Genomic DNA, 16,209 nt, shown 5'->3' with positions numbered 1-16,209 from the left:
TAGATCTCACCAGAAGAATCTGTCACCATATGGAACGTGGATTGTTAGTGAACCCCAACACCTTCTCAATGTTGGCCACCATTAATAAAATAGCACATTGGGTAACTCTAAATCCCCTAACTGTCTATCCCTCTGGAGAAACGCCAACTGATCTTTGTGTATTATGCCCGCCCAAATAAAGGAGGAACCCAACTTGTTAACATTGAACAAATAAATTAAAGCCCCAGGAGGACTTTCATTTTAATAGTCTGGACCCTGCGTACCAAGGATAAGAGGAGGTTATTCCACTTTTGCAAGCCAGATTTAACCCACCATACCAGACTAGCATAGTTCAATTTATGAAGCAAGGCCCAATCATGCAGCACCCGCATACCCAGATAATGAAAGCTAGATCTGGCATAACGAAAATGTAACAACTCCAGATTCGCTCTCCTCCCCGGGGGATTGAGCGGAAAGTATTTGCTCTCATCTAGATTCAGATTATACCCAGAAAAGGAGCCAAAACTCCTAAGTAGCGACATTATCTTATCCATAGTGGAGACTAAATCCGTAATATAAAGGAGCAGGTCGCCTGCCTACAAAGACTTTCTTGAGCTGGATTCTCCGTTTTCGGGACTATGTCCCCACGCTGTCGTGAAAACTGTGGGATTTTCCGGAAGGAAAATGGGCATCAAAAGGCCACAGATTCACCATCTTGCAGGGGGCTAGCAGGGAGCCATTGTGAAGCTCACAGCTCCAACTGCCGATACGGCTCCCCGCACTTCCGGGTCAGAGGCATGTGCGCGGCGGCGGCCTCCTGTCGCGGACTCAGACCGCGGACCTGGACCCTGGAAATAGTGCCCCCAATCGGCCGCTTGCCTGACCCGGACCGCCCGCACACATAGCCCCAGTCCTGAATGAGGCCCCCCCTGCCGTCCGATCAGCTCACCCCCGACTGTGGCAGCCGTGGACTGAGTCCGCAGCCGCTTCGCGAGTTTTCCGAGCAGCAGGACCCCATTAAAAATACGCCGTCGGGAATTCAGCCGGTTGGGGGTGGAGAATAGCGGGGCGGGCCTCAAGCAATGGCCTCAGGGGGTGGATACTCGGCACAACGTACTCCCCAAGTGCAACACTTTTCGGGGGGCAGAGAATCGCGGAACCGGCACCGGTCCCGATTTCATGCGTGAAACTGGATTCTCCGCCCCATCGCCAAATTTGATTTCGGCGTCGGGGTGCAGAGAATCCAGCCCCCTATGTTCCCTCCCTCCCTGCCTTATCCCTTTGTACTGATCAGAAGGCCTCAACATTATGGTCAGTGGTTCAATTGTTGAGGCAAACAAAAGCAGAGATAGTGGACACCCCTGTCTTGTACCAATGTGCAACAACAAAATACCCTGAGCTGCAGGCAGTGGTGCGGACACTCCCGTGGGGGCTTTATACAATATTCAAACACACAAAATGAACTTATGCCCTAAACTGAACCTCCCAAGGATCTCAAAAAGATATTCCCACTCCACCCTATCAAACGCCTTCTCAGCACCCACGGATACAATCACCTCTGGCTCGGGACAAGAGGGGTGAAGAACAATGTTCAACTACCGTTGTGTATTGACCGAAAATTGCCGACCCTTGACAAAGCCTGTCAGGTCTTCCGCAAACACCTGTGGGAGACAGGACTGTAATCACATCGCCAGCACCTTGAGTAGTAGTCTGGAGTCTGCGTTCAAAAACGATATGGGTTGATATGACCCATATTCCACAGGGCCCTTGTCTTTTTTCAGAATAAGAGAAATAGAAGTCTGCGCAAGTGTAGGGGGCAATGAACTCTGAGGCAAAGAGTAATTGAATATGTCTAATATTAATGGAGTCAACTGACCCATCAGCGTCTGGTAGAACTCGATGGAGAACCCATCAGGGATGGGGGTTTACTCTTTTGCATTGATCAAATACCTTTCAATATCTCCTCAGGACTTAATGTGGCCTCCAACTCCTCCCTCCTCTCTCTCTCCACTAATGGGAAGGACAACCCATCTAAAATTTCGGCCATATCTGATCTCTCCTCCATGGGGCACAGATCTGCAAAGATTCTTGTAGAATGTCACGAAAGCAGCATTGACTTTGCCCGGGCAGAAGCAAAATTTCCACTCCAATCCCTAATCAAATGATCTCGCAGGAAGCCGTCTGCTACCTCAGCTGACTGGCCTTCTCCCCATATTAATAGAATACCCCCTTCGAGTGCTACAGCTGGCCGGCCACCTTACCTGTTGACAGCAGGTCAAACTGCATCTGCAAGTTCTTCCTGTTCAATAGCAACCCCGGGGTAGAGTCAAGTGAGTACAAATGGTCCACCTCAAGGATAGAATCCACCAGCCTCTGCCGCTCCACCCTCACAGTTAGTTCCATATGTCCCTTACAGGCGATTATCTTCCCGCTCATAACCACCTTAAGGGTTCCCCATAATGGGGAGGGTGAGACAGACACATTCTTATTTAACCTGACATATTCCTCAATGGCACAAGACATACTCCCGCAAAATCCTTTATCTGCTAATAGCGCTGCATCCAACCTCCATAGTGGGTGCTGAGAGTCCTCAAAGTGCGGAGCATGGTCCAAAATTACAATAGCCTAGTACTCCACGTTCCTCACCCAGAGGAGAAGGGAACTACCCACTAGAAAAAAATCAATCCTCGAATAAACCTGATGGACTTGGATGAAATAAATAAATTCCTTATCTCCTGGGTATGAAAATACCACGATCCGCCCCTCCCCCCCCACCCCTCCATCTGCTCCATAAAAGCTAACAATGCCTTTGTTACTGCTGATGGAGCTAACGACTTAGGCCTAGATCGATCTACCTTCGGATCTAGAATACAGTTTAATTCCTCTCCAAAAGTTAATTGATGTGAGTCCAAGTCAGGAATGGAGGCCTCATATCATCCCAATTTGGCTCACAGACATTGACCAGAACCATCAAGGTGCCCACTAAAGACCCGTTGACAATCATATATCTTCCGTTGGGGTCCGCCACGGTCTTGGTAGCTAAAGAAGGAACCCGTTAATTGATCAAAATCCGTGTGGTTGTTCATTGCCGCACCCCCCTCCACCCCTCCTCACCGGCCACCAGAGCGAACTCAGCCTCAAGTGTGCCAATTTTCTCACCGTGCTTTGACAAAGCCATTTCCACAACCTTAATCTCTGCACCATGCTCCCTCACCTTCTCAGAGGTTTTCTTCAGCTTTGACCATATGGGACCCAGGGCCTCCTCTATCGACTTCTGAATGTCCCCAGATATAACTCTCCACTGCTTCTCGGACTGTTTCTCGATTTCCATCACTAGAACATCAGCAAGCATATTGGCCGTGATTGGAGTGGCCAGTCACTGGAGCAGCCTTTACCATTTTCTCCAACGAGTACCCTTGTGAAGTTCCCGAATCCGTTGATGAATTTCTCCCCTGTAGGTTTTTCCCCTGCCCATTCTTGGCATCTCTTTAATGGGGGGGGCACCTTACATTATCTAGTAGATGGGATTTAAAAAAAGAAATAACCCCAGAAACTGGGCAATAAAGGCCGAGAAACGAGAACCCCGTCAGGAGCTACCTCATGCATGACCGCCCCCAAATGCCGTCACCAGAAGTCCTCAAGGCTTTTCTGAACCTGAAACAGCAACCCACTTTGAGAGCAAGATAGCAGCTCTACAGCCAGGTGAAGGCTGAGGCACAGCAAGAAAACCCTGACCTAAAGAGCAGATGATGGGTGGCAAAAGCTCAGGAGATCCAGCAGTTTGCCGACAATCACGATACACAACGTTTCTTTAGTGCAGTCAAGACCACCTACCACCCAAGAACACAGAGCCCAACACCACTGCTGGCCAAGAACAGAGATGGGCCCATCGAGAACAGAGGGGCAGTCAGTGCCTGCTGGAAGGAACAGGGCTCTGGGCAGAAATTTGCCATTTTTTGGGGCAAAGTGTCATCTAGGACGGGAAAAGCAGAGGGTCGCCTACTGGCTGCACTGCTCACTACATTTCTGGCTTTTCTGGCCATATTTTCAAATACTTTGCCAAAATAAAGTGAAGATGCGGTCCTCATGATGTCACAATGGTGGGGCAGGCTCTGAAGGATACCACCCGGCCGGCAACTTTGACGCTGAAAGATTGGGGCACTGTTTTAAAGCGGGCTCTGATTTAAACAAATAGAACCCCCCCCCACCTCTGAACTCCCCCACCCACACAGAACTCCGTCCTCACACTCTCCTGTCCGCCTACCCCCCTCCCCCAGAGAACTCCGCCCTCGACATTTCTCTTCCCCCCCCACCCCAGGACTTCCTGGACACTGCCCCCTGAACTGCCTGGGCAGTGTCACGTAGACGTGCCCAGGCATTTCTGGGGGCAATGGATGGGCATGGCCCTGTCTCCCCATGGACTGTATTTATCTGTGCGTGACTGGCAGGCTCTGCTTGCCAGATGCACGTCGCTTGGGACCTGTCGTGGGGGCATGTCGATGTGAATGGACAATTTCACGTGGAAGGACTATGAGTCAAGGGTTCGGAGGTGAGGCTGCATTGCGGAGCAAAATGACAGAAGCATCAAACTAGTTGTACTCAAAGGTTTTTAATATGCCACAGGTGTCCAACAATTCCCCACTCTTCCAATGGTGCTGTCACACTCTCCGACCATCCCTTCACTCCCCGCCAACTCCTAAATAACTCCGCCACCACCTCCCCTCCCCCATGCCCTCAGTGACCCTTGGCATGCTTAACCTTCCTAGCTCTACTGCTACATCTAGGTGTGTCCCCAGGATGCACATCTGAGGTGAAGGCAGCCAGCCGCTCACCTCGTCCCGTGGCCTTTGATGCCCTTCTGCGCCCGTCCTCTGTGGCTGTGCCGCCTGTTCCAGGTGCTGGCTGCGAGACGTGGCATCCTCAGAGGGATGGAACTTGGGGGAGCTGGTGGCCACCATCCCCATCCCAAGGGCTGCGTGGTTCACCCCGGGATGGAGAGGCAGCTGGTTCGAGTCTGGCAGCCCCTGCATCATCTGGTTCTGCCAGCTCTGGCGGCTCCCAAATGTCTGCACCATGGTGTCAACGCCTTCAGCGATGCTCCTCAGTGACTGGGACAAGTTCCACAGCGCCCTGGCCATTCCTATCTGAGAGCGGGAAATGTCCCACAGAACCTCAGCAAGGTCAGCCTGGTACTGGTTCACAGCCCCCAGCGAGTCAGAATCTCTGCTATGGCCGTCACTGGGGGGGCGGCTCATGGCACAGTGGTTAGCATTGCTGCCTACGGCACTGAGGACCCAGGTTCGAATATCGGCCCTGGGTCAATGTCCGTGTAGAGTTTGCACATTCTCCCCGTGTCTGCATGAGTTTCATCCCCACAACCCAAAGATGTGCAAGGTAGGTGGATTGGCCATGCTAAATTGCCTCTTAATTGGAAAAAAAAATAATTGGGCACTCTAAATTTAAAAAAGAAATCTCTGGCCGTCACTGCCTTGGACGCTTTCACTCATGCGGCTGACATTGTGCACAAGGCTCTTCACTGCGCTTGCTACCCTAGCAATGTTGGCCTCAGTGCCACGCATTTCAGGTGACATCTCCTGTGCCCGTAGCCTCTGGGACTCATCCAATCAGCTAAGGATCTGCTGGAGTCCCGCTGTCATCTCCCTCTGAGTGTCCCGGCCACACCCTAATGTCTCCATCAGCTTCTGGCAACCCTTTACCAGAGGCTCAGCATCAGGCTGGGACCCAGCTGGGACCTGGGATCCAGGAGACCTCCGATGGCTGTCTCGCCTGGGGGTTCCTGCCTCCACTTGATGTGCATTAGCAGTTGTATGGTGCTCACAAGATTGGTCCCCAGAAGCCTGTCCACTAACGTTTCCCACCGAGTTGTGTGTATCTGCACTGGTGGGGATGACAGCTGTGACGCGTCGATCGTGGCATCCCCAGAGCTCTTCTCCGAGGTGGTCTCCTGGGAGGCTGGAGAGGGTGCCGCCGAGGATGGGCCGGCAACATCGGCTAAAGGACTTGTGGGAGAATGGACATGTGGTCAGTGGGAGGGATGAGTCAGTCAGTAAGTCAGTATGGCATTAAAAACACATGTATGACAGTCCTCCGGGAGGGGTCAGGTGGATTTTCACCTCTGCGGTGTCTGCTAGCCTCCATGTGGGTGACTGCTCTGTCCCCGGTCACCCCCATCACCTCCAGGTCCGTTCCTTGAAGGTGCTGAGGACCTGTATGTCTGGCACTCCTGCGCAGTCTGGGCCCTTTCCCGGTGATTGTGGAAGAGCTTCTCCTGTGGTAACACAGAAAAGGTGTCATTAGCCACGCGTGTGTATCACAGTGGTGGGTGGGGGCTGTGAAGGAAGGATTGGGGATGTTGAAGGGAGAGAGGAGGTAAAGAGATGGTTGGTGGGTGGATGCTCATGTTGGGGTGGGAAGGTCTTTGGGGGGGGGGGGCACGGCAGGGGACATTAGTGTCAATTCCCCCGTGCTTCCTGAAGGCCAGTGTCCGATGCGGTGATCCGGTACAATGAGGCCCATGTGGCCACCAGTGCTGTCATTGAGTTGTGCATCGGACTCTGAAAAATGGGGCTCCAATGCCTGGTGGTACACTGCAGTTCACCCTCCGGAGGTCAGCCCGCTTTGTGGTGGTCTGCTGGGTCCTCCACAACCTAGCACAGCAGAGGCAATGTGCTGGAGTTGGAGGGGGAGGAAAATGTGGCCACCGAGGAGTAGGAGGACTAGGACAATGAGGGGCAGGACCAGGAGGGACTGGAGGATAAGTCTGTGAAGGACCCGCAGGACCAGCTGGACGATGGTCAACAGGCAGGTGCAGCAATGGTCCGGCAAGCCCGGAGGGCCAGGGAGGCCCTCATCCTCCTTCGCTTCACATAGGACATGGCCTTGCCCATCATTCCCCCTCTCCCCACACCCCTCTCTCCCCATCTCTCTGTATCAGCCCCTTCCCCACCGCTTCCTCACCATTCCCACCCTCCCATGGTCTGTGTAACATCACTCAAGGAGATGGGACTGTGTGGGCAGGCCATGGTCGAGGGCAGGGGGTAATGATCTCCTTGTTCACTGCCATAGCCTGACCCATGCCTGTCTGTTGAGTGCTCGCTCACACCCATCACCTGCATGTGGTGAGCAGGGAGTGGTGGGGGGGGGGGGGGGGGGGGGGGGTAGGGGAGAGGGTAGAGAAGCCCAGAATCCTCATGGCCTGGGAGATCGGGCATGGGATTGGTGCTCGGCCCGCATTGCTGAACAAAGTGCCAGAGGCGTCATACTGATTGAGGTCAACAGACTTTAATGGTGAACAGAAGAATCCCTAACTGCACTACTCTTCCGATGGTGCCACCCCACTCACTCACTACCAGACACCCCCACCTTTCCCCCTGCAACCCCCCCTACCCTGCACTCCAGTGCCCTCTCAGTGATCCTCAATGTGCTTAGCCTTCTGTGCTCTACCGCTGCGTCTAGGTGTGCCCTGAGAATGCACAGCAGAGGTGAAGGCAGCCAGCTGTCTAGCACGTCCCGTGGCCTTCGATGCCCCAGGGGCCGGAGGGGCATGCCCCGCCGCATTGTACTGGGTGCTGACTGAGAGATGCGCAGTTGTCAGGGAGATGGAACTCGGGGGAGCTGGCAGCTGCCATCTCCACTCCACAGGATAGCTCCGGGTTGACATCCAGCATCAGGCTAGTACCCAGTTGGGTCCTGGGATCCAGGAGACCTCCGACTGCTGTCTCGCCTGGGCATTCCAGCCTCTACCTGAGGTGCATCAGCAACTGTGTGGTGCTCACCAGATTGTGCTCCAGAAGCCTGTCCACTTCCTTCACCCACAGAGGTGTGTGTCTCTGCGCTGGTGGAGAGTGGGGATGACCGCTGTGCCGCCTTATTATGGTGGCATCCTCGGAGCTCTCCTCCAAGGTGTTCTCTTGGGAGGCCGGGGAAAGGGGGGGGGAGCAAGCCACCCTGGATGGGCTGGTGCTATCGATCCTGCAGGAGAATGGACATGTGGTCAGTGGGAGGGATGGGCCAGTCTTTATGGCATTAAGAACTCAGGTTTGAAAGGTCATCTGGGTGGGGGCCCGGTATCCTGACCTCTGCATTGTGAGCTGACCTTCACGGTGGTCACCACTCAGTCCTCACTTACAATCGCGACCTCCAGGGCCCGTTCTTCATTGGGGGTGAGGACCCTGATCTCCAGCACCCCGCCGCTCATCTGAGCCTCTCCCGCCGGCTGTGGTCCAACTTCTCCTGTAAGGGGGGGGGGGGGGGGGGGGGGAGAGGGAGGGGGAAGGATTGGCGGATTTGGGAGGGGGTCTTTAGGAGATGCGGAGTATGGAGGGGGGAGTATGTGGGGGAGGGTGCGTTGATCGGATGTCTGGTGCAAACTCACCCGAGTTCCCCAGCACTGGGTGCCGGTCCTGCTGGTCATACTCCCTGAGATGAAGGTCGCTATCACTTCCTCCCAGGCGGCGGTAGCTGCTCTGTGGCTGACCTTCTGAGACTGTCGGGGGATCAGGGCATCCCATCTGGCCTCCACCGCTTCTAACAGTCGTTCCAGGTTGGGATCGCAAAAGCTCATCTCCATGGCGGGATGGTTGCAGTAGAGTGGGGTTGGCTGGTCTCCATGGCAGCATGATTGCGAGTAGAGTGGGGTTGGTTGGTCTCCATGGCAGCATGGTTGTGAGTAGAGTGGGGTTGGCTGGTCTCCATGGCAGCATGGTTGTGAGTAGAGTGGAGTTGCCTGGTCTCCATGGCAGCATGGTTGTGAGTAGAGTGGAGTTGCCTGGTCGCCATGGCAGCATGGTTGTGAGTAGAGTGGGGTTGGCTGGTCTCCATGGCAGCATGGTTGTGAGTAGAGTGGGGTTGGCTGGTCTCCATGGCAGCATGGTTGTGAGTAGAGTGGGGTTGGCTGGTCGCCATGGCAGCATGGTTGTGAGTAGAGTGGGGTTGGTTGGTCTCCATGGCAGCATGGTTGTGAGTAGAGTGGAGTTGCCTGGTCTCCATGGCAGCATGGTTGTGAGTAGAGTGGAGTTGCCTGGTCTCCATGGCAGCATGGTTGTGAGTAGAGTGGAGTTGCCTGGTCTCCATGGCAGCATGGTTGTGAGTAGAGTGGAGTTGCCTGGTCTCCATGGCAGCATGGTTGTGAGTAGAGTGGAGTTGCCTGGTCTCCATGGCAGGCTGGTTGTGAGTAGAGTGGGGTTGGCTGTGCAGGATCGGTTTAAGTACTGTTGTCCTGGATCTGCAACTTTTATTTTTTTTTAAAGTAGAGGAAGAGTCAGAGGACCGCTAATTAGTTTTAGCAACAAAGAAAAACCATTTATTAAACATGAAAATATTGAATTATTATTCAATACATCTTTATTCCCTCCGATCTCAACAAATACACACAGATTTAGAATCACATAGAATTTACAGTGCAGAAGGAGGCCATTCGGTCCTTCGAGCCTATACCGGCTCTTGGAAAGACACCCTACCCAAGCCCACACCTCCACCCCATCACCATTACCCAGCAACCCCACCCAACACCAAGGGCAATTTTGGACACTAAGGACAATTTAGCATGGCCAATCCACCTAACCCGCACATCATTGGACTGTGGGAGGAAATCGGAGCACCCGGAGGAAACCCACGCACACACGGGGAGAACATGCAGATTCCACACAGACAGTGACTCAAGCTGGGAACCGAACCTGGGACCCTGGAGCTGTGAAGCAATTGTGCTAACCACAATGCTACCTTGCTGCTCCCAAAAAAAATTAAAGGTGAACGTGGATTTCAAATTACATCTTAAGCTCTAATAGTCTCATTAGCACAAGTCCCGTTTAATCACACAAAATGATTGTTGTCAGATACACTCTCCAGTCTGAACCCATGTTAGTATCTATGGTGTCCTCCTCAGAATCCCCCCAGGTGATTGTCATGGGAGAGTTTCCAAACTCCATTCGAAAAAACGCACTTTACAACCTTATTTCATAATCATGCTTTCCCTTGGCGGTTTCTGTTATGAAATCAAGTCCAGGTTTCATAAATGGCACTTTCAAACAAAGCTTCCATTCTATTTTTAATAGCAATCCCAGTTCAGGATTTCACGTCAACCCCTTTGTCTTGACTGCTGTGCAAGCTGTTCACAATTGCTTTAACTCTCAATTCCCAAACTGTATTAAAATGGCACTAAATTGCAGCTCTGAAGTCTGCTGTCCCACTTTAAATCTAGCTACTGGCATTGTCTCTTTAACACAGAACAATCTGTTTCCTTGAATTCTTCTGAATCACACCTTGGCCTCTTTTCACTTAACGCCAGGCTTTTTAAACAGTCTGCCCAATTCCCTGGTTATCTGGGCTGCATCTTGATCTTTAGGAAGTCTGCATCTTTGTAACTCCCTTGTTCTGTCCAGCTTCTCCTGACAGAGTTGAGAGCTGTTCGCTCCTCAATAACCCGGCTCCAACTGCTCTCAAATGATTTTAACCAAACATATAAAGCTTTTTACCTTCCAAGGCTTGTACATTTTATTTAATTAATTTGACACTAGCCCTCTTTAAGCACAATAGAAACCTAGTTAGAACTTAATCAATCCTCACACTTACAACATCTTTGTCCAACATGAATCTAACTGTAGGTTTTACCCTTCCAGGCACATAAACATTAAATTAACCACATCTAAAACTATGCCTTATTTCTAATATTTGCCAGTACAAATATAAATCCCACAAAACTACCTTTGTTTTCCTAACGCTACCTTTGTCTTCCTAGCAACAGGGTTCCCTCAAAGGAAGTACTCTGCCTTAATCTAGCCACCAATGTTACCAGGCGTGTTAGACACTTAACCACGCAATCGGAACATGTACAGGCCTCAACTGTCCCACAGCCAAATCAGCCATCTGACATCTGCCCAGCCATGGGTTAATACCAACGAGGGCGGAGCAAATGTAGATGGGCGCAGTGCCGCTGTCCTCACACCCAGTTTTGCAAACTATTGGACACACAGTCGGCATTGAGAGCGCTGGGATAGAATTTAAGAAACCAAAAGCAAAATCCCTTTTAGCCTCCTGATTTAAGCATCAAGCAGACAGACTGAGATTCTGCTGGCTTCACCAACATAAGAACTTAACAATAGAAGCTGGAATAGGTAATTTGTTCCTTCTAGCCTTCCCTGTCAGTAAATAAAATCATGGCTGATCTTTAACCTCAACATCACCTTCCTGCACCATTCCCAATGCCCTTAATTCCCCATGATACTCAAAAATCTATTAATCTCTATCTTGAATGTTCTTAATGACTGAATCCACAGATCTCTGGGATAGAGCATTCCAAAGATTTACAACCCTTTGAATGAAGACATTTCTCATCTCAGTCCTAACTGATACCGTTTTCTGGGACTTTTACACCATGTTCTGGATTTTACAGCCAAGGGAAAACAACTTCTCACTGTCTCTATTGTTAAGCCCCTTAAAAATGTTATATTTGTCGACTCAATCTCTCTTCATACGACACTCTCCTCATCCCAGGAACTGGCCCAATGAATATTTATTGAATTCCCTACAGGACAAATATGTCCTTCCTTAGGTAAAGGCACCAAAACTACACACAGTACTCCAGGTATGGCCTTACCAGCCCTGCATAATTATAGCAAGACTTCTTTACCTTGTACACCAATTCATTTGTCACAAAAGTCAACAGGCGGGAGTCTCCGGCTGCGTTCGCCCAGCAACCGGAGAACCCCACCCGAGGTCCATGGATTTTTCCATTGTTGGGGTTTGTCCCGTGGCGTTCTTGTGGCGGGCAGGGCAGAAGAATTCAGCCCAACATATCCATTTGCCTTTCGAATTGGTGCTGTACCTACACATTAACTTTCTGTGATTCATGTACAAAGGCACACAGGTCCCTCTAAATGCCATTTAAGTGCCTATTTTAAGCAGAAGTTCTCTTCGTGAGCATCCAGGTGCACGTGCAGGAACAGGGACATGTGCTCAGTGTTTATAGTATTTAGCAAATACATGTCTTTTCTTTTGGAAAGTGCCACACAGTGCATTGACAATGTTTTCTTATTCATTTTCAGTGTGCACAGCTGCTTCACTTGTCGATTTTGTTTTTCTTGTGGCTGGATCAGACAAAACTGGAGCGGCAAACTTTAAGCGGATTGGCGAATTTCTAAGCAATTTTATCAAGGTGTTTCAGATTGGTCCGGAAAACGTGCGAATTGGGTTGGTTCAGTACAGCACGTTCCCAACGCAAGAGTTTCACTTCACAACATATCAAAACAAGGATGACATTATCAAGCACATTGAAAACATGCGTTTCAAGGGAGGAAAGACAAATACAGGGGCTGCTATTAGCTTTCTAAAAACTAACTACTTTATGCCAGAAAGAAATACTAAAAGAGGTGGGATCCCTCAAATCGCGATTGTGATTACTGATGGAAACTCTGACGATGATATCAAAAACTCAGGTACTGCCCTTCGTCGTCTTGGTGTTACTGTGTTTGCCATAGCAACACAAAATTCCAGTTTGACTGAGCTTGAAAGTATTGCCTCATATCCTCCACAAAGATATGTCTCAATAAGAAATCTTGAAGATTTCTCAGGAATACCTTCCACAAGAACTTTTGCAAAGAAAATTTGCATCGAAATTGTTAAACGTTTGGATCACACGCCAGGAAGAATCGATCAACTTGCACAAGGTAAGAAGTATAAATTTCTGAGTTCAGAGCATGCAGTAATTTTAGATGGAGAAAAATTGGGCAGCATTTTTTTTGGGTGGCGCGCATGTTTCTGGGGGCGGGTGGTGGACACATAAAATGGGTGAGTGCCCATCCCACTACCTTGCACTCAGCCCCATGCCCCCTCATACCTTATGCCAAGCTCTGCTCTTCCAACTACTTCCTGTATTAACTTATGCCCCATTTTCCAGGATCTGGCACTTCCATTCCCATTGACCCACTGAGAACCTTCAAGAACCAATGAGCATCATAATGTAAAGTGGTTTGTATAAAACAAAGCTTTGAAAAAACATAATCCATCTCCTATAGAATACAGGTCTGAACAGTAGGTTAATAAAAATGTCAATCATCCGGGCCCTTTGAAGTTTGAAAAACCACAAACTACAAACACTTAAAACCACTTGCATTATGGCAACTATTGGGTGAAAATATTCACAAGTAGACCTTAATGTGAGCAAAAGAAGCAATTTATTGTTTACAGAGCTCTGGGAGAAAATCCTGGACCCCACGGCCCTGCCGGTACACTTTCTCATTAAGCTGTGGCGTAAAGTGGGTTAATATACCCTTTCAAAAGCAGAATTAGTTTGCATTCTCATTTACACACAGCCAATCAATTCTCTTAGGACTACAGTTCATTCAATATATAGCTATCAGTTCTTATTCTCTTAGTATCACAGTTCGTTCCATATATAGCTATCAATTCTTTACACAGTAGCTTACATTTGTCCAATCCATATGTTGCGCACATGATTACTTAAGGTCACGAGTTGCCTGTCATCAGGTCATGAGTTGCTAGTGCGAGATGTGGATTTAGAGGCCACCTTTCCTCTGGTAGCTATCTTGACAGCTGAGAATAACAGCACCTGCAGTCCGCGGAGCACTGGTCCTCATTGTCTTTGGAGGATACTTTTGTTAGAGTCACTCTTAGTCCAAGTCTCAGCAGAAAATAAGCAGGCGTTAATTCATATCCCAGCATATTATCAAAGCAGAAAGTTTACACCAACAAACATTGTGAAACTGATCACAGAGTTCCGAAGCCGAGCCGTCAATCAAACAATGTTTTCTCTGGACGTAGGTGTTCTGGTATTATCATAGGTTCAGAGTTCCCAACCAAGCCTCATTATGGTTCTTTTTCTTCTTCTCAGGCTGCATTGACACTGACGAAGCTGATATCTACTTCCTGGTTGATGGGTCAGGTAATGTAGATCCTGAAGATTTCGCAGACATGAAAAACTTCATGCTTGACATAGTACAGGTATTCCGCATTGGCAAAGACAAAGTACGGATTGGTGTTGTCCAATATGGATCCACTACTCAGAAAGAATTTGACATTTCTAAATATGCAACTGAAAGTGAAATAGCCGATGCTATTGAAAGAATCAAATTATTTGGAGGACATGTGTCAAAGGCGGGTCTGGCTATAAGTAATATGAAGGCCATCTTCAAAGAAGCAGATACTACTCGTAAAGATCGGTCGCGCCGCTTCCTGATTATCATCACAGGTGGAAAGTCACAGGACGATGTTTCAGCACCTGCTTCAGAATTAGGGGTACAGGGAATAGAGATTTATGCTGTTGGCGTGGGAAAAGCTGAACATGTCCAACTTCAACAGATGACAGGAAAAATTGAAAGAACTTTTCACACTGAAAACTATGATGCTTTGACAGAGATAAAATATAGAGTTATACGTGAAATGTGCACAAAAGAAGGTAAGTAGCTCTTGTTTTTGCTGAAATTATCAAGCATGGAAAGGTTTCTGTATTAATACCTTACATAGAGTAACTGGGCACCTAAAGGTTGATTTATCTTAGTCTTGAAACAGTAGAATTTCCAGTTCTGGCCCCTAATATTGTTGTTGGGATAGCCTCAGTACAGGCTTGCAGAGCCTAGAGAGCAGAAGGGGAAGATGGAGATTCCATTTCTAATTCCCTTTGAAAACCTCATGGTGCACAAAGTCAGACTTTCGTCCATTTCCATAGCTAGTAATTCCTGTTGCCAGGGATTAATAGTTTGAGTGTTGCCACTCCACCTCAAGCATAACTGACCAAGAGCCTCTCCCACTCTTACAAACAGCCATTGGTGAGTTAGAAGGATTTACAGGTTGACACACACAATCAGTTTGGTCACGTTATGAACATACCGTCCTGGGGTGGGACGTGAACCCAGAGCTTCTGGCTCAGAGGCAGGGACTCTACCTATTGTGCCACAAGACCCAAGATGGAGATGATATGCCGTAAGTTGTTCATTGCTACCTAAATATGCAGCAGTGGGTGGTGATTGGGGGAAGTTTAAGCAAAAGAATCATCAACCTTTCAGACTGGGCAGCAACTCCACAGATACAATTTGAGTTTGGCAGCTCACAGCACCCTGTTTCTTTCAGTGGATATGGAGTAACAGATAGGGAATGTCCATTCACAAAATGAGGTGCAAAACTGGGAACTCTGTGAGAACCCGCACGGCTCTTACGGGACAGGAATAGTAACCACCCTGTGGATCTTGCAGAATGCAAGTCCCCCCGATAAGTAAGCGGGGGACCTTCAACAACGTTTGTTTTGTATAAATAGAGTCGGCTAGTAAGGCACCGACTGGAGAAGACCCAATGTGGAACTATTGGAGCTGTACATAATAGCAATTGTAAAATAAAGTAAGTTTTGTTTCAACCCATGTGGTGGGGACTCTTCGTGGCCCTTACAAAAATCTCTGCTCAATCTCAGCAAAACTCTGTGCAAGCCTTTCCTCTTCCTTGCCTCTTTTCTAGTGAAGCCTTTTAAACACTTGGTCAATGTAAAAGGGACAGTGACCTAGGGAAACAGACCATCACCTCTTTATTTGAACATGTTCCTATGATAATAATAATAATCGCTTATTGTCACAAGTAGGCTTCAATGAAGTTACTGTGAAAAGCCCCGAGTCTCCACATTCCGCCGCCTGTTCGTGGAAGCCGGTACGGGAATTAAACCCGCGCTGCTGGCCTGGTTCTGCATTACAAGCCCACTGTGCTAAGCCAGCGCTTAAGCTTACAAAAGCCCCTAAGGATACAAAGGTTAGTAAAATGGCTGTCAGAATTGAGGATGCTGGCTTCAACTTCAACTCAAATTGTATTTGTCAAGTGATTCCTCAAGCAAAAGAGATACGTTAGAATTCTTATGAGAGATAAGAATGATGGATTGATCAGGGACAGAGCTGAAAAGTACAACCAAAGTTCTGAGAAGATGAGAAATATGGCAAAGTTGCCTTCGGAGAGATGCTCTGAGCAAAGTTAATTCACTGACAGATTGCCTCCAGTGCTGGAGCAGAGAGAGTGGGATACACCAGTTCCCACAGAGGAGAACCTGCCACCCTTTTTGGGAATGCTAACTGAACTTGTCCTCATTTAAATTGTTTTGCAGCCCAATTGCTTCATGTTGCAAAATAATAGTTATGAAGATTCCACACCACACCTGCTGGCGCCTGTAATAACCCTCACGAGACTCACGAGGATGACCCACATGGGGCTCGTGAAATACAA

At 49.1% G+C, this 16,209-nt stretch overlaps 1 protein-coding gene across 1 annotated transcript in view; it reads left to right on the top strand.

Moving 5' to 3' along the window:
• Positions 1–16,209, top strand: part of LOC119965888 (collagen alpha-6(VI) chain-like) — a 204,048-nt gene that overhangs the window by 16,976 nt on the left and 170,863 nt on the right. Inside the window, exons 4-5 of the mRNA XM_038796853.1 lie at positions 12,042–12,662; positions 13,847–14,410. Of these exons, the coding sequence (XP_038652781.1) occupies positions 12,042–12,662; positions 13,847–14,410 (1,185 nt within the window). The remainder of the gene's footprint in view (positions 1–12,041; positions 12,663–13,846; positions 14,411–16,209) is intronic.

This window comes from Scyliorhinus canicula, chromosome 5 (genome assembly GCF_902713615.1).
Source record: "Scyliorhinus canicula chromosome 5, sScyCan1.1, whole genome shotgun sequence".
Classification (NCBI taxonomy): Eukaryota; Metazoa; Chordata; class Chondrichthyes; order Carcharhiniformes; family Scyliorhinidae; genus Scyliorhinus; species Scyliorhinus canicula.
This window is presented reverse-complemented; position numbering and strand designations above follow the sequence as displayed.